This window comes from Alosa pseudoharengus, unplaced genomic scaffold (assembly GCF_046254945.1).
Source record: "Alosa pseudoharengus isolate Yale_2024_CS ecotype anadromous, Long Island Sound unplaced genomic scaffold, YU_APseudo_1.1 YU_APseudo_1.1_scf_11, whole genome shotgun sequence".
NCBI classification, from domain to species: domain Eukaryota; kingdom Metazoa; phylum Chordata; class Actinopteri; order Clupeiformes; family Clupeidae; genus Alosa; species Alosa pseudoharengus.
This window is the reverse complement of record NW_027468576.1, coordinates 13,462,457-13,479,392: the sequence shown is the minus strand read 5'-3', so window position 1 is coordinate 13,479,392 and position 16,936 is coordinate 13,462,457. Positions and strand designations below refer to the sequence as shown.

The 16,936-nt window shown below is 40.6% G+C and overlaps 3 protein-coding genes and 1 non-coding gene across 4 annotated transcripts in view; 3 read left to right on the top strand and 1 right to left on the bottom strand.

The window, feature by feature from the left end:
• Nucleotides 1-145: 145 nt before the first annotated feature.
• Nucleotides 146-4,683, top strand: spata1 (spermatogenesis associated 1). The gene is made up of 8 exons (XM_076279251.1): nucleotides 146-1,259; nucleotides 1,346-1,463; nucleotides 1,555-1,608; nucleotides 1,699-2,142; nucleotides 3,105-3,321; nucleotides 4,049-4,227; nucleotides 4,317-4,415; nucleotides 4,492-4,683. Exons 1-8 carry the CDS (start codon nucleotides 1,087-1,089, stop codon nucleotides 4,639-4,641), a joined length of 1,434 nt encoding a protein of 477 aa, XP_076135366.1. The 5' UTR covers nucleotides 146-1,086; the 3' UTR covers nucleotides 4,642-4,683.
• Nucleotides 4,684-5,623: 940 nt separating this feature from the next.
• On the bottom strand, nucleotides 5,624-8,586 carry ctbs (chitobiase, di-N-acetyl-). Its single transcript, XM_076278045.1, has 7 exons — nucleotides 8,307-8,586; nucleotides 8,063-8,201; nucleotides 7,510-7,718; nucleotides 7,254-7,425; nucleotides 7,060-7,157; nucleotides 6,531-6,692; nucleotides 5,624-6,046 (listed from the first exon to the last, which is right to left on the bottom strand). Exons 1-7 carry the CDS (start codon nucleotides 8,508-8,510, stop codon nucleotides 5,810-5,812), a joined length of 1,221 nt encoding a protein of 406 aa, XP_076134160.1. The 5' UTR covers nucleotides 8,511-8,586; the 3' UTR covers nucleotides 5,624-5,809.
• Nucleotides 8,587-8,611: 25 nt separating this feature from the next.
• On the top strand, nucleotides 8,612-8,722 carry trnal-caa (transfer RNA leucine (anticodon CAA)). The gene is made up of 2 exons: nucleotides 8,612-8,649; nucleotides 8,677-8,722. It is a non-coding gene; the product is annotated as a tRNA-Leu (tRNA).
• A 1,308-nt stretch (nucleotides 8,723-10,030) lies between these two features.
• Nucleotides 10,031-16,936, top strand: part of LOC143116754 (vitellogenin-like) — a 49,894-nt gene continuing 42,988 nt past the window's right edge. The window contains exons 1-14 of the mRNA XM_076278044.1: nucleotides 10,031-10,070; nucleotides 10,206-10,226; nucleotides 10,319-10,470; nucleotides 10,830-11,081; nucleotides 11,293-11,454; nucleotides 11,565-11,713; nucleotides 11,985-12,135; nucleotides 12,235-12,392; nucleotides 12,491-12,656; nucleotides 12,746-12,871; nucleotides 12,963-13,181; nucleotides 13,528-13,745; nucleotides 16,134-16,231; nucleotides 16,718-16,842. Of these exons, the coding sequence (XP_076134159.1) occupies nucleotides 10,031-10,070; nucleotides 10,206-10,226; nucleotides 10,319-10,470; nucleotides 10,830-11,081; nucleotides 11,293-11,454; nucleotides 11,565-11,713; nucleotides 11,985-12,135; nucleotides 12,235-12,392; nucleotides 12,491-12,656; nucleotides 12,746-12,871; nucleotides 12,963-13,181; nucleotides 13,528-13,745; nucleotides 16,134-16,231; nucleotides 16,718-16,842 (2,037 nt within the window). The remainder of the gene's footprint in view (nucleotides 10,071-10,205; nucleotides 10,227-10,318; nucleotides 10,471-10,829; nucleotides 11,082-11,292; nucleotides 11,455-11,564; nucleotides 11,714-11,984; nucleotides 12,136-12,234; nucleotides 12,393-12,490; nucleotides 12,657-12,745; nucleotides 12,872-12,962; nucleotides 13,182-13,527; nucleotides 13,746-16,133; nucleotides 16,232-16,717; nucleotides 16,843-16,936) is intronic.

The following is a 16,936-nucleotide window of genomic DNA, read 5'->3' as shown; positions in this document are numbered from 1 at the left end:
TTGTTGTGAGTCTTTGGCAATAAAATGTAAAGTTGTTCAAACATGTTATGTAGCATTTACTCTTCGACTAATAGATAATGAGGGCAGACACAGTGAATATTCCTATGCGTGTGTCTCACATCCTGCTGGGAAAAAAATGGAATAGTGGGGGAGAAAACAGAAAGCATTGTTGTTGTTTAAGTCACATGTTGTAATTAGCCCCAAAAGTAAGCAATTTCGTACTTACAGGCTGAAAAATCTTTGAAAAGTAATGGAAAGGTTTTGACATTTTGTCAGTGAAAATGGGTGGGAACCCTACAGTAAAAATAAAATGGCAGAAACTGCATGCCCTGCTTACTATCTCCAATTCCTACTATGGATGTTTATTAATATAATAATAACACATTCTTGAGATGTGGGTAACTTATCTTAGGTCAAAATAACACTTTTTTCATTGATATTACTGATGTATTAGTTATATATTTTTATTCTAACTGTTGTCAAAAGATGCACTTGCTTTCTGCACATCTATCACTTCAACTCGTTTTTTTTTTTTTGGTTAGGCTAACTTTTGTGTTGCCCGGGTATGACAAAACCAAGGGTTAATGCCGATAGTGTTGGACAAAGCACGAGCTTGAAAGGGAGATTTTATTGCTTCTTTGTACTTACTGCTCACTAGACATGTTATGGAGTAGGCCTACCATATAAATACCATAGTTACCGTTACGTTGAAGTAGGTGCATCGGCGTATATTTTTCACTACACTATTCTATCCTTCCAAATGTTAATATCCTCGATTTGAGACTAGCATTTATAGTTGCTGTTCCCGTAACGATGAGGCTACCATCTCAGTGTTTGATTACACAAGATTGTAACTTAGCAGTGCGGTCCACTCCCACGGAGGGATACCAAGAGATCGCTTGAGTCTAGGGAACACGATTGGAGAATTCTTGCGTGTTCGATAAATGGTAAATGTAGGCTACCCAAACCTTTCCAATTGCCTAGCATGATGATGAACCACAGAGGAAGACGCCTAAGCTCTGAGGTATGTCGGTAGTTCAATAGTGTCTCAACATACTTCATCAGTTAACGTTATCAAAATGTAAAATGCTTGTGTTTAAAATGGAAATGAAGGAAATTGATGTTTACGCATTTCTTTGTGATCTGGGACAGTGTTTGGAGTTACACGTACTCTGTGTGCCTATTGAACTGTGGAATTCAAAAAGAAACACAATTTCATCTGAAGTCATTGATAATTTCATATCTGCAGGGCTTATAAGGTAAGTTAAAATAGTTAACAAACAGTAGCCTAATAACCATAATCCTGTAGATTAATGTAAAGTAAAACTCCCTATTTTTGTCCCAGGGTTTATCCAGATATCACACTGAAAGCACTTAGAGATGAACTTGGGGTCCTACTTGGTGGAGACATCTTAATTGACAGATACTCCTTCCTAAAATGTGTTGGTAGAAGTCTGGCACTGGTAAAATTGATTTATAATTTAGAAGAAACTATGAACTATTGTGGGAAGGTGGCATGTGATTTACATGTTGAAATGTATATTTCCATCACAGGTCAAGCCCAAACAAGAAAGAGAACTCAAAGTAAAAGCTTTCTCACCTCCCTATGTAAGTTAACACCCTGTTTGGATTCATACTGGGTACATTTCACCAAATGAAATTCAGCAACTCTTCCATTGGTCCATGATTTGTCTTTAGGCCCCTTATCCTGAACTGTACCTGTTGCCCTCTTTTCTGGACATCAGTGGAAGCACGCGGTCACACTCACACACCTCAGAGATGCAGAGTTACAGCTCAAACCCACACACCAGCTTTCGCTCAGAGCCATTAACATCAATAGCCACGGAATCAAAAGAGCCGGTCCGGTTTCCTGAAATAAAAAAGCTGTCCAATCAGCCTCCAACTCTTAGTCTGGATGGTAATGGTGGCGGTGTTGATGATGATAGCTTAATTTCCAGTGAGGACAAAGAGGAAGATGGTTCTTCTTACAATTCAGGATGGGGAGAAGACCACAGCCAAAAGGAGAACATTCGTGAGCAGCTTCATACCAAAAAAGGTAAGAATAGTAGGCCTATGATTGACATAGATAAAGGAATTGGCAGCAGTCCCAATGTGTATTTTAGTTCATTGTTTCAAACATCTGTGTGTTTGTGTAACGTATGAAAGAATCAAGCAGAATAGAGTTAGTATTAGTATTAAGAGTATCAGTAATATCCTGTCATTTTAATCAGACAGCAAATCTTGTGGCACTGTCATTTTTGACAAGAAAACATTATTACAGCTGTTTTTGATGATATAGGACGTAATCAGCTATGTTTATTGGTGTTGGCTGAACATTTTCAATTTCTCAGGAAATCCCGACAAGTTATGCCCAGCCAGAACGGTCAATTCGGCAACAAAGAAATGTTCCACAAAGAGAATCCAAACCAGAGACTCAGGAGTGCCTGACTCCGTGGACGATGTGGACTGCAGCTTATCTCTCAACCAAGACAGGTCTCCCTGACACGCCTACATCCCATAATATTCCCAGATGTATTACTACCTAACATCTATATGGTATGCATACTTTTTTATATTATTATTTGTACACAGAAAATACAGAGACAACAAAAACAACAGAATCGAGTATACAAAAGAGGTCAGTTTGACATTCCTTTTTTTGACAATGAAACTGAGGTCGTCCATTTGGGGGAGGTGACAGTAACTGTGAATAGCTGTGTGTCTGGGGGGTGGGGTGACAGTAGCTGTGAGTAGCTGTGTGTCTCGCGGGCGGGGTGGGGGGGGTGGGCGGGGGGCGTTCTACATGCTCAAGAAGTCCCAGACGGTTGCTAATGACTCATGCGGTTTCTTGTAAATGGGCCGTGAGCTTTTGTTTATGCCCGAGATGTCAAACCCAGCAGGTGGTCTATTTTTTACTGGTGTACTGTGTAATACAGGCCGTAACACTAGGCATGTTGTATTTCTTTATGCAAAGCTTCTTTGATGAGATGTTTTTTCAAAGGTCAAGGCTCATTGTTTGTGTCTCTTAAGTGTTCTCCAACAGCAGCTTCCTCCGATATAAACACTGCAAGAAAACCTGTGGTCACCGTCTTCTCGACTAACAGTACGACCAAACTCCATTCACATCCTTGCTCAGTGCTGTGGTGTGCTATGCTGCTGTAGAACCCAGTTCACGCCTCCAACTGTTCTCCTCAGGGCAGGAGCTAATGGAGGAAGTCCGAATGGTGATGGAGGAGAGAAAGCAGTTGGAACGGATTAGACAAGACCTTCTGAGGAAGGGCAAAGACCTTCTGGCTCTCAACAGACACCGGAGGAATCAAGGTATTATCAACAACAACATTTATATAGTGCTTTTCAAGGCAACCAAAGCGCTTTACACTGAAGGGGGAACCCTCACCAACCTAGGTGATGCACGGCAGCCATTATGCACCAGAACACCCACCTCACATCAGATCAAAGTATCAGCGTGTGGGATGAGGATGATCCCTGTCTTACACCAGAAGTGGTGTTGCAGCAGCAACAACAATGGACTTGCTCTACTCCCCTAGTCAGCGTGTAACAAAGCATACTCAAAGCTATATGTAGCACGCAGCAATAGCCACTCATACTAGAAACACAATATATGATTTTTGACGATATGGTATGATTTTAACTTCAAATCTATTATTGCCACTTGCCAAAACGCCTATTCGGCTGAATTAACGGTAGACGTGCTCTATAGTATAGAGCATGTCCTTATATTTAGTTCAAGTCAATTGGAGTGAGTTGAAGAGCAAAGCAGTCAGGTCACACTTGCTGCCCATGCTGAATCAGTGCCTGTATAAAACAGTCTGTGACTGTACAAGTCTAATCTAACACATTCAGATATTCCTACATTTCAGTATGACAGATAGACCTGCAGCATTTTCTTTTAACTAGTGTGAATGCAAGAGCAGGTCACCATGTTATCAATGCATTTTCCTTCTAAAATAGGCCTTACAGATGTCTGAATTTATCCTAGGACACGTCTGGTCCAACACATTCGGATGTAGTCTGTATCTTTTTTCAGCTCGTAATGGCTGGAAGAGGAAATATTTTGATACCAAGAAAGCTACGGCACCCCTGGAAGAAAGCCTGAAGAATGTCCGGCAGGAACTGGAGACTTTCTACAACAAACTCTTGCAACAGCTACAAGCGAGAGAAGGCAGAAAGAAACACAGACATCTGGGGAAAGTCTCCAGCATTAAAGTGAGTATTAATGTGCCCTGCAACATGGATATGGCCATATTAATTGGATAACCAGTTGAATGTCATCAATTAACTATAACCCTTTTCAGAATGATCTGATCATCCAGATTATGACAGAGAGCTACGAAATAGATGATTTAAGAAGGAAGGTAGAAGACTGCAAAATGAAACTGGAAACAGAGCAGAAGGTTTGTCAAATGTTCCTACATTGTTGTTGACAAAACTAATTTTTACAGCTAATAAATTTTCTCCCAACTATTTCAGCTAAGAGTACAAGCGGCCACAGAACGACAAACACTGAAGGCTGAGCTGGCTTCAAAGAAATCACAGCCTTCTGTCTACAAGTCACCTGTAGATGTTGGAGGCAGCGGGCAGCAGTATACCAAACCTCCTGCAGTGCAGAAACAAGCCTGACCTATAGGAAATTGGACCATAGAGCTTGAACATATTTCAGTAAAAATATTTAAAGGCATAATCTGTGATCCAAAACCCTTTTTTTCCCCTTTAAATCTATAGAATTGCTCATCATCGCCTGCTAGCTGTGTTTTGGTTCTATATATATAAAAAACAAAACATAGATTGATTCAACTCTTTGCTTCAGGGGCACAGATCAGAGAAGTGTCATTTCATTGACAGTTATCAAGGATCACGGATTGCATTTTTAAGGACATGTTTTTAGTGAGGAATGTAATATGTTTATTTGGCAAGAAGTGTTACGTTCTAAGCTTTGTTAGGGATTTTATAGGGATAATTAAAGGAGAATTCCGGTGTGATATTGACCTAAAGTGTGTTGAAACATGATACCGAGTGTGAACGTATGACTCATAGCCCATCTCTGCTTGTCCCCTGCACTCCAAAATCTGTCGCTAGTTAGCCGATGCTACCAACAGCTTTTTCAATGGTGGTGCTTCGGCATCAGACTAGCCATGCAAATAAAATCACTGTTTTACACCATTTACGAGGCTCAATGTATCTCCACACTTCATTGGTAGACTTCCGAGGGCCCTGACATATAAAACGAGACATTGAGAACTTTGAAAAAGCACTGGTAGTTTTCTTACAAGACGATTTATACAGACAGTATCTTCACGAAGTTTAGCGTTTGCAGCCATCTTGAATTTAGTCACGATAAGTCGAACGACGAGTAAGAATGAACAGGTATGATAAGGGATCAGATTCCAAAAATAATTCTGTAGAAATGCATGGATTCCAGTTTCTTCCAGTAGCAGCAACTGGACTCCATGCATTTCCACGGAATTATTTTTGAAAAAGCTGTTGGTAGCATCGGCTAACTAGCGCCATATTTTGGAGTGCAGGGGACAAGCCGAGATGGGCTATGAGACATACGTTCACACTCGGTATCATGTTTCAACACACTTTAGGTCAATATCACACCGGAATTCTCCTTTAAGAGGTTGAAGACTTTTGTAAATATTATTGTTTATTGCACATGTGTTGAGGTGTATTACAAAGAGGGAACAAAACAAAGCTGCCGTTAAATCTGATGGCATGGACAAGTACCCCTGAATGCCAGAGGAAGCTGCCTCTACTGCCCCTCTGGAGACAATACAGCATGTTGACTCTAAGACATACTTTTCACCTCCAAGGTGACTTCCCCCCATTCGGTTTCCCTGGTTGCTACCAGAGCATTCCACATGTCTCTGCTCTGTTGCTGGGCGACGGGGTTGTTGCTGTAGTCCAGAAGGTTGCCGTTCCACATGCCGATGCCTCTCAAGCCAAACTTGTTAACGTAGGCTGCCTTCAGGGAGATGCTCTCTGGGTCGTCGTACCACACCTGGTGGATCTGGCCGTCTGCATCCTGAAAGAGATGATTTAGAGGTATTTGAATTTAAAATGCAATATGTAGGCTTTGGGCTGATTAAGGTTTGGCTAAAACCTGGCTTTGTGGCTATTACAAGCCCTTTCTAATGAAGTTATCTTCAAAGCTAGTCATTTGTGACCCCTTGGTATGCCCATTTATTGTGTACAGTAAAACACAGTGTTAACCTAACCAAGATAAAGCACAAAGATCTCAGAATAACAGTGTGGTTGTGTAACTACATTGTGTTGACTGACTGCACAACTCAGTCAAGCACCCGCCCGGACTCAAACCAGCAACTTGCGGCAACTCGGATAGGGAGGCAGGAGTGGTAGCAAGAGAGCTCAAACCCATGGGTGCTAGAATCTCTTACTAGCATGTCTCTCAAGGCATCAGGAGAGAGGTTTACTAAACAAATACATGCTGCACAGCTAGCGCACCAGCTGGCTACCATTACACTTGCACAGCACAGTGAAGACTTTACTTTGTAGTTGTAGTAAGGCGACTGCTGCTCCACGTCCCACATCCTGCCAGACATGGAGCTGTTGATCTGCTTCATCATGAAGCTGTAGGGAATCTGACGCCCAGCCGCATCGCTGCATGGGGCCCCACGGAACGGAACCTTCTGGATTTCACACGCTCCACTCTACAATGCAAACAAACTGGTCAGCCCATAGCCTTATAGATAGCCTTTATATGTCTCTGGGTCAGCCTATTAGAATGAGAATGTTACTTTCTATAGAATGAGAATGTTACTCTTTAGGGAAAAAAGACTGGAACTGGTCATTTTGAAATTGTATTTTGATATAAAATGAATTCAATGATTGTACATAACATTTGACCAAAATGTAAAGGCTATTCTATATCATCTCTCCAAATAACACAAACAAAATATTTGCTTAACTGATCAGGTGGTAGCAGTGCTGCAAATATCCATTAGACATGTGTTTATGAATCCCACAACTGTGCAGAACTGACGGATATCAGCATTGCAAAAACCTGGCATTTGGTACCTGTGAGAAGGTTAGACAGGGGTAATCATACCCATACCAAGGCACCCCCATCACGAGTTTCCTTGGATCAATCTTCATCTTTATGTACTGCTCATATGCTGAAAGAGAAACGGAAACTTAGGCAATGTCAGCTTGGACTGTGTGGCCTGTAAACTTCCTTGTCTGCTTCACCCTGGTGTGAGTCCCTCACTCACCTGTCAGTGTCTGGGTGTAGGGTGCGTTAGCCAAGGCCATGCAATCTCCCCATATCTGACTCTGCTCATCATATGACATCACAAAGAGCAGATCACAGGAATCAGCGATGGCAGAGTAGTCATAGCAACGTTTGTCTATACATTTGGGAGACCACGCCACATCAAAAGATACCTGTGAGTAAAAATGTAAAAAGCAAATTGAGTTGAACTGCTTAAGAAAAAATACTACAAATATTGATAAATCTGTCGTCTTTACCTGGGAACCATGAATCTCTTTGTGAAAAGCATCTGTGGTCTCTTTGACTAATGCCGTCAAAGCAAAATACTCTGGAGAGTTCTCCTCTACAGCCTGCTCTATGTCAATATTGATGCCATCCATGAACTGTCTCTTTGCCAAGCTGACTTTCTCCTTGATCCAGATAGTCCTGTTGGTGGGATCTACCATTGCTGAGACTGACACATCCCCTGAACGCAACCAAAATAGCACAAGTCTGTTAACTTAAATATTGTGTTTTAGGTTATTATAATACATTGCACAATGACTACGCTTACTAAAATAGAATTATTGTCCAAATTATATGCTAGAACTTGCCACCTGTTTGACATATCCTATGGTTATTCAATTGCCCGATCCATCCACTAGATGGGGCCATTCAATCTAGGCTCAATCATTGAAAGTGGGCTTATACACAGGCTTGTCATGTTGTGAAGTTTACTAAAGTGTCTGTCTGTCGCTGATGTGTAACTGATTAAATGGTGAGGAGAGTCTATTGACCGTCGACACACACACATTGTTTATATTAGCCTACCTTTCAGAACAAGCCGGACTCCTTTTGAATGGGCAAAACACATTAGTTCTGCATCATACTGTCCAAAGGCAGCGATGGTCGTCAATTTGGTCCAGTCGTAAGACTTCCATGCCTTTCCACCGACATCAAACACAAACACCTGACAAAAAAGCAAGAGGCATTATTAGGCCTATTTATTATCCCTGATACATATATCTAATAAGAAGTCACGACAAAAGCGAAACTGACGTTTAAGCGTTACTACCTCAAATTGAGTCTCGTTTTGAATTTGTTTACAGAGTTCCTGTTCCATGCAAGGACAGTCGTCGTCAACAACCCCGAATGCACTGAAGAACAGCGCGCTTAGAACTGTGAACAATACAATTCGTAAAGAGCCCTCCATTGAACCACTTTTACCTACACCGGATTGTTCAATTAATTTTGCCACAAATGCGAGGAAGAGAGTCATATCATGTGAGCACCAGCGCCAATTGTGCTAAGTAAGAGACCTTCTAGTTCTCTATCGCACATACCCGAAGCGAATACGGAAATTGAAGCAAATTGTCACGTGTCAGGATGGCCGAGCGGTCTAAGGCGCCAGACTCAAGGTGACAATCCTTCCATACAAGTGGGTGTTCTGGTCTCTGAATGGAGGCGTGGGTTCGAATCCCACTTCTGACATATATTTTATTGACAGCTAATAGGCCTACAGCTATTCCCTAACCGATTAACATCTAGATTGGCTCATCTAAACCTCAACTAAATTGGCATTAACTTGGGTGTCACAATACCGTATCCTAAATCCTATAGGCTACAAAGCTTCATTGACCTTTCGGCCTCTGAATAAGCTGAAATGTTGTTTTTAACTGCTAAACCCACATTGTCAGGGTCAGGGAATGCTAGTTACAAAGCTACAAGACTTTACCACATTAACCCATAGATGCAAAGTGGGTCAAAAATGACCCGGTGTGGTTGTTTTCTTGCAATATCATTATAATGAAAAGTTGTTTGCATTTAATATTCCATGTTCCTCAAAAAGCATGTTATTTTATCATCCCATTGAAATACATCCACAATATTGAAAAAATACTACACATGGTAACACTGACAATTCTAAGGGCTTAATAGAAGTCAGTGGTGCCATACATATAAGAAGGTCCACAGGTGATTAATGTCAACCAAATGTTGGGCTTGTGTCGATAGATAGATAGATACTTTATTGATCCCCAAGCGGAAATTCAAGGCTCTCAGTAGCATACACACATCACACACAACATGCACTTACAGCAGAAATGGTAAACATAAGTATATATATATATAAATATATATATACTGGAATATGAAATGATCACTTTTCATTACATTGCAAGAAAACAACCACACAGGGTAATTTATTACCTACTCATGCATCTAAGGATTAATATGGTAAAGTGTAACTAGCACCATTGGATTTCTTGACCCTTGCAGTGTGAGTTTAGCGGTTAAAATCAATATTCCAGTTTATTCAGAAGTCGAGATATTAGGCTACAATTTTAAACTTCAATATGGCCGCCATATAGACATCTGAGCAAATGCAAACATTGATTTTCTGACTCCTTATACAGTAACCTTTCCAAAAATGTATAGTTTAGCAAATCCCCCAAAAATTCCCACAAAGGTTAAAAACTGAATATAATGAACCTGACTATTGGGATGAGTTGGAATGAGGCTGCCTAATGTTCTACAATAGTACATCTCAGTGTTTAAAGAATACTTGTGTAACTTGAACATTGACATTCCCTTTGGTAATATCAACAGTAAAAGCCAGGGTAACCTAACCTGGGGCAGATCTGGAAGTTATATGCTCTTACACGCCTCTACTGCAAAAAGCTCCGTTGGTCATCACACCAGTCTGGTTAATGATAAACTGAACCACTGATATGTGGCAGCAAAATGTCATTATAAAAGGTCTGTCCATCCTTGTTGTCTCTTACAGTACATCCTCAAATGATGAGGGTCCTTGTGCTTGCCCTGGCTATAGCCTTTGTGGGTAAGTTTGTCTGTAACTGTGTCTGTTGACCTGTCTGTAATACTAGAACAGAAATGAGATGATACAGAATTCAAATTACTGTATGGCATATGGTTTATGTCATTGTTTTTGTTTTTTTTGTTTCTCTCATCACAGCTGGTCAGCATGTGAACCTTGGTAAGTTGCAGCCTCAACCTGAAAGTAAAGTCCAAAATGTTTTTGTTGTACATTCTGAATTCTGCCATAAATAAATATACATTTCTTCATAGCTCCTGAGTTTTCTCCCTCTAAGACCTACGTGTACAGATATGAGGCTCTGCTTCTTGGTGGACTTCCTGTGGAAGGTCTGGCCAAAGCAGGACTAAAAGTCAGCAGCAAGGTTCTCATCAGTGCTGAGGCTCAGAACACCTACTTGCTGAGGGTAACCTTCAATTACCTGTGTTGTAACTGTTTAGGGATACCTATTATGATAGTGTTTTATCAGTGCAACAGTACTGATGGTATCTCTGTTTCATTCTCTTATTTAACTACCTGTGTACATGTTTGGTGTTTACATAAGGCATACTATACATATTTGGTGTGTAGGTTTAGCCTCAAATTGTGGGGCTAGCAGACAAAAATGACATTGTTTCAAACTTTACCAAAAACATATCGATTGTTCAGGCAAGCACCATTCTCCCTTTAAACTGAACTGAAGCTCCATTTGTTCTGTGTGCAGTGGCAGAAATAATTTTCGATGAATTTATCATTGTAAAATTGTGATTCCAATTTTATTCCAAGCTTGCAGATCCTGAGATCTTAGAGTACAGTGGTGTCTGGCCAAAGGACCCCTTCGTCCCAGCCACCAAGCTCACCTCAGCATTGGCTTCTCAGCTTCTGATTCCCATCAAGTTTGAGTATGCTAATGGTGTGGTTGGCAAGGTGTTTGCCCCCACTGAAGTCTCCACCACAGTTCTGAACATCCACAGAGGTATCCTCAACATTCTTCAGCTCAACCTCAAGAAGACCCAGAATATTTATGAACTGCAAGAGGTAAGGCCAAAACCCAAAAAGATCATCTTGTGTTCAGTCAGTGTAATGGCAGGTAACTAGCATGTCCATTTTTAACCAAAAGGCTGGAGCCCAGGGAGTGCTCTGGGGACAGTGGTCCCTGTAATGTAAATGACATAAAAGTCCCTTTGGATATATCTGTCTGCTAAAGGAATAAATGTAAATGTAATAAACGTTAATCGCTGCTCTTCAGGCTGGAGCCCAGGGAGTGTGCAAGACCCACTATGTCATCAGTGAGGATGTCAAGGCAGAGCGCATTCTTGTCACCAAGTCCAAGGATCTCACCAACTGCCAAGACAGGGTCATTAAGGATTTGGGCCTGGCTTACTTGGAAACCTGTGCTGAATGCCAGCTGGTAAGGGACACAGCCCATCTAGCTCAGATGTAACATGATATGAATGATGATGTGTGTTGTACTTGTACAGTCCATGCTGGCTGTTAATCAGTCCACTTTTAACCCCATAGAAATCAAAGAGCCTGACTGGAGTCGCAACCTACAGCTACATCATGAAACCAACCCCCACTGGTGCTCTGCTCACTGAAGCCACAGTGAGGGAACTCCATCAGGTCACACCTGTTGCTGAGATGGATGAAGCTGCCCAGATGGAAGCCAAGTATGAGCTTTTACCAGAATTTTAAAATAGATTTCATATATTGTGATATTGTTTTTCTTCTTACTTATCGTATACATTACTTTAGTCAGAACTGTGTATCCCTGGGCCCCTTTCTATGTTTTAACTGTTTTGCCCAACCTCTCTTTTGCCATGTAAAGCACGTTGGGTCAACTCCTGTTGTTTTTTAAATGTGCTATATAAATAAAAGTGACTTGACTTGATAACTATAAATACAAAGCCTTGTAATTGTAAACTAAATGTGTTTTTTCAGACAAAGCCTGACCTTCCTGGAGGATGAGAGGGCTCCAATTGTACAGGCTAGTGCTGAATATGCGGCACGTGGTTCACTGCAGTATGAGTTTGCAACTGAAATCCTTCAGACTCCTATTCAGCTTATCAAAATTACTAACCCAGTGACTCAGGTAGGGCTACAGGTTGACAGCATTGTCCCTCCGAGCATAACTTTTGCAAATATTCTTCTCTATAAAGTTTTTTATTTATTTATTTACATTTGTCCTCAGGCAGTGGATATTCTGCATCATCTGGTTGCAACTAATGTGGCTAAGGTCCATGATGATGCACCTCTGAAGTTTATCCAGCTGATCCAGGTCTTACGTGTTGCCACCTTGGAGAACCTTGAGGCCATCTGGGCTCAGTTTAAGGCCAGACCAGAATACAGGTGTGTTATTATTACATCTGTCAAGGAGCTGTGTTTGTCTGTATGACTGTATGATTACACGGTCTGTATATCTATATAAATCAGTATTATTGCTGCAGGCGCTTTATCTTGGATGCCATTCCTGTTGTTGGAACACCAGCTGCTGTGAAGTTCATCAAAGAGAAGTTCTTGGCTGAAGACATCAGCGTTTCTGAAACTGTTCAGATTCTTTTGGCTGCTGTACATATGGTTCCTTCTGATCGGGAGATCATCAGACTCATCTCTGTATGTTGACATGAGTATTGTACATTTTCGTTAAACATTCTCTAAAAGGACACTATTCATTCTTCAACTCTTCTCTTCTAATCATACAGTCCCTGGCCCTCAATCACAAAGTTCAGGCAAACCCTATTCTGCGTGAGATAGCTATGCTGGGATATGGTACCATGATTGCCAAGTACTGTGCTGCCGTTCCTTCTTGCCCCGCTGAACTCCTGAAGGTGAATGTTTTACATGTATTTTCAGTATTCATCTTTCTTCTGAATGACTTTGTTTTCCTTTGGACTAATATGATTATTTTGTAATCCTCAGCCCATCCACGAGCGTACAGCTGAGGCTATTGCTAAAGCTGATGTTAATGAAATCACCCTGCTGGTCAAAGTTCTGGGTAATGCTGGTCATCCTTCCAGTCTTAAACCAATCATGAAGATCCTCCCTGGATTTGGCTCCACAGCTGCTGCCCTCCCGGTCAGAGTTCAGACTGATGTTATCTTGGCCCTGAGGAACATCGCTAAGAGGGAGCCTATGTTGGTAAGTGTAACAGGACAGCCACTCCATGCAGTTTACTTCACAATTTATTTTATTTGATAGGGACAGTGCTTATTAATCAACAGATTACATCTACATTTATTCACTTAACAGACATTTTTTTTTTATTTATCCAAAGCTACTAACTTATGTCAATTATATTACAAGTCCCCGGAGCAACTTGGGGTTAAGTGCTCAAGGGCACAACGGTAGAAGCTGGGAATTGAACCCACAACTAACTCAGAGTTAGCCACATTGGCTAACTTTCATTTGTTGTCCCTATCCAGTTCCCCAAGATGATTGATTGGTGTCTTTCTTTGTGAGGTGACCTGTCTGATTTCTGGCCCAGGTGCAACCAGTGGCCCTTCAGCTGTTCATGGACAAGGCCCTTCACTCTGAGCTGAGGATGGTGGCCTGCATCGTGTTGTTTGATACTAAACCCGCTGTGGCTTTGGTGTCCACTCTCGCCAATGTGCTGAAGAAGGAGACCAACATGCAGCTAGTCAGCTTCGCCTACTCCCACATGAAGTCTCTGTCCAGGAGTACTGCCCCAGACCTGGTCACTGTGTAAATATTGACTCAAGTTTTGTTCACTGTTTATTTACTATTATACAAGAGTTAGGTCCGGTCAAACTATTTATTAATTTCTGATTGGGCAAGAGGCATTTTATGAGTCATCATGAGTGCAATATGTCAGGGTATCCCCACTCGGGCGTTTTGCAGCTAGTGATCTTGCATTGAACTATCCAACGCAAACGTTCCATTTATTCAAAGCGAGAGAGCAGCGATTTTATAACATCACAATTGAGTGAGAAAATGGAGTAAAACATAGGTACATAGGTGAATGTTGAAATAAATATAAAACATAGACAAGTAAGTAGCAGAGTTGTATAAAGTATCCGAAACCCACACTTGAGAGATCACAGATATTTGATCAGAAAATGACTTAAGTACGGAGCCCAGGAGGTGTCATTGCAAGATATTATTATATCGAGAGAATGTGCACTCATTTCACTTAATTGTGGTTTCATTTTACTAGATTGTGTGCACAATTTAGTATATTGTGTGCTCATTTCACTAAATTGTCCGCACATTTTACAAAATCCTGTGCACATTTTATGAAATAGTGCGCACATTTTATGAAATAGTGCACTCATTTTACTAAATTGTGCTGTCAATTTAGTAAATCGTGCACACATTTTACAAAAATTAAAATGAGAGCACAATTTAGTAATATGAGCATACTATTTAGTAAAACAATTTAGTAAAATGGGCACACAATTTAGTCAAATGAGCGCACATTTTCTGGATATACCAAAGAAATCTTGCAATGACCCCTCCAGGGTTTCGTGCTTAAGTAAAAGTAATCTATAAGCATACCACTTAAGTAAGTCTTAAATTATATATTATTTACAGTACTTAAGTATGCCTAAACAAAAGTGCTATTAATGAAAAGCAAGCTGTTCGAATTTGACTATAGCTCCTTACAACATACAGTTAGGAACAAGATTCATACCCCTGGCAAATCTTGATTTAATGTTGATTTTCTCTTAACCAATATGTTTGTTCTGACACTGCCACATGCCAAAAGGTTGTAAGACAATGTGGTAGAAATATGGAATCAGAAAAAGAAGCGTTTTCATTTTTTATCCAAAATTATTCATACCTTTTTTAAATAATCAATGGAAACATCTTTATTTGCCATCACAGCTTTCAAAATGGTTCTTATAACTATCACACCTCTCCATGTCTCCACAAGACCGCACCTTTTTAGCAGCAATCCGAATTTTGAGGCAGGAACGATTCGTTGACATCACTCTGGCCTTGTGTTCACTTATGGATTGAGGTCTGGACTCTAAAATGTTGATATTGTTCTCTGTTAACCATTTCTTGCCTTGTTTGGCTGTATGTTTAGGATCATTGTGTGGTTTAATGGTCCAATGCCACCTCTGAATCTAAATGTAGCCCTTTGTTTTAGTGTTACTATTTACTTTGAGAAGGTCACCAGGTCCCACTCGTTGAAAAACATCCCAAAAGAATAATTTTCTCACCCCCAACACTTCATATGGTCATGGCATCATTGGGATTTAATGCTTATTTTTTATGCCAATCACAAGGGCAGAGTGATGGCAAAGAATCTTTCATGCCGCAAAACCTGAATTGCTGCTAAAAAGGTCAACAATCATTGTGGAGACATGGAGAGGTGTGGTAGGTATTACAAGAACCATTTTGAAAGCTGTGATGGCAAACAAAGATGTTTCCATTGATTATTTAAAAAGGGTATGAATAAGTTTGGACATGGAATTTTTCATAAAAATGTCTTTTTCTTATTCCATGTTTCTACCATATTGCCTTACAACCTTTTGGCACGTGGCAGTGTCATTTTCAGTCAAAATAAACATATTGGTCAAGAGAAAACCAGCATTAAATCAATATTTGCCAGGGTACATAGGCCTTGGTGTGCTATGTCTTCATTCATTGCTGTGTTCCGTAGTGACATCAGGTCAGATAATCTCGGGGTTGCAAATATCTACTTTTTACTTAATGCTGCTAATGAAAGTGTAGTGGAGTAGAAGTGTACATTTCATTTTAAAAATGAATGAATGAAAAAGTAAAGAACAGATACTCCCCATTTATACTTAAGTACTGTTCTTAAGTATTTGTACTTCGTTACTTTACATCTCTGGTAAGTAGGCTATAGAAGTTACTCCAATGACTTTCAGCATTTGTACCTATAGCCTAATTACCGCCGTGGCGATATCCTTTACCAACACCACTCCCACTCATGTCATATTGCCTGTAGTGGAACAGAGGCCCTGGCCTCACCACTGCCATCTTTCTAGCAGTGATTGCAAATGCTGCCAAGTTGCAGTTATCGCTTGAGTTGTCAGTAAGTCTATATGTTTCATAAATTAGTGCGGCTGCTAACCGATGTTTGTACATATTGGTTCTTAGTGGTGCTGCCAGTAATGTTGCCATGAAGATCCTGAGCTCCAAGCTGGACAGACTGAACTACCGCTACAGCAAAGCCATTCACATTGGTATCTACAGAAGCAGAGTTGTATAAAGTATCCAAAACCTACACTTGAGTAGAAGTACAGATATTTGATCAGAAAATGACTTAAGTAAAAGTCTTAAAGTATCTATTATTTACGGTATGACAAGTAGTAAATGCTTTCAAGGCCAGTTGGGGTGACAATGCTATGCTTTTAAAGAAAAAGAAAGCAGTCAGAACTGGATAGGCTACTAAGTTCATACAGCACCTTAAAACTTGGTGTCTACACGTCACTATGTCTTCGAAGCCTGTTTTCATTTGCACATTATTTTAGCCTACCTTTTACTTAATGCTGCTAATGAAAATGTAGTGGAGTAAAAGTAGCAAGTAACATTCAGATACTCCCCATTCATACTTAAGTACAAGTAGTTGTACTTGGTTACTTTACATCTCTGTACAGAAGTATGAGCTACATTCATTGAAACCATGCCGGAGGGTTACCATTTCCGATGCTAAAATGTCACTGTTTAATGCTCATCCACAGATCTTCTGACGTCTGGTGCTACTGGTAGTGCTTACATCATCAACGATGGTGCCACCATTCTGCCCAGAGCTGTTGTGGCTAAAGTCCGTGCCTATCTTGCTGGAACTGCAGCTGATGTTCTTGAGGTTAGGATAAATCAAAAAGTTCTCTAGCTTGCCATAAAATAATGTTTTTGTATTTCTTTTTTCATTAACATCAGTCATCTGATGAATTTCCCTC

Bases quoted from the DNA above. Each gene is read 5' to 3' on its own strand.
- spata1 (XM_076279251.1), top strand. From the start codon at position 1,087: ATGCTTGTGTTTAAAATGGAAATGAAGGAAATTGATGTTTACGCATTT. The intron at 1,260-1,345 runs GTAAGTTAAAAT...TTTTTGTCCCAG, and splicing joins ATATCTGCAGGGCTTATAAG to GGTTTATCCAGATATCACAC. The intron at 3,322-4,048 runs GTATTATCAACA...ATCTTTTTTCAG, and splicing joins CAGACACCGGAGGAATCAAG to CTCGTAATGGCTGGAAGAGG.
- ctbs (XM_076278045.1), bottom strand. From the start codon at position 8,510: ATGACTCTCTTCCTCGCATTTGTGGCAAAATTAATTGAACAATCCGGT. The intron at 8,202-8,306 runs GTAGTAACGCTT...CTTTTTTGTCAG, and splicing joins AAAACGAGACTCAATTTGAG to GTGTTTGTGTTTGATGTCGG. The intron at 6,047-6,530 runs GTAAAGTCTTCA...CATCTCTTTCAG, and splicing joins CGCCTTACTACAACTACAAA to GATGCAGACGGCCAGATCCA.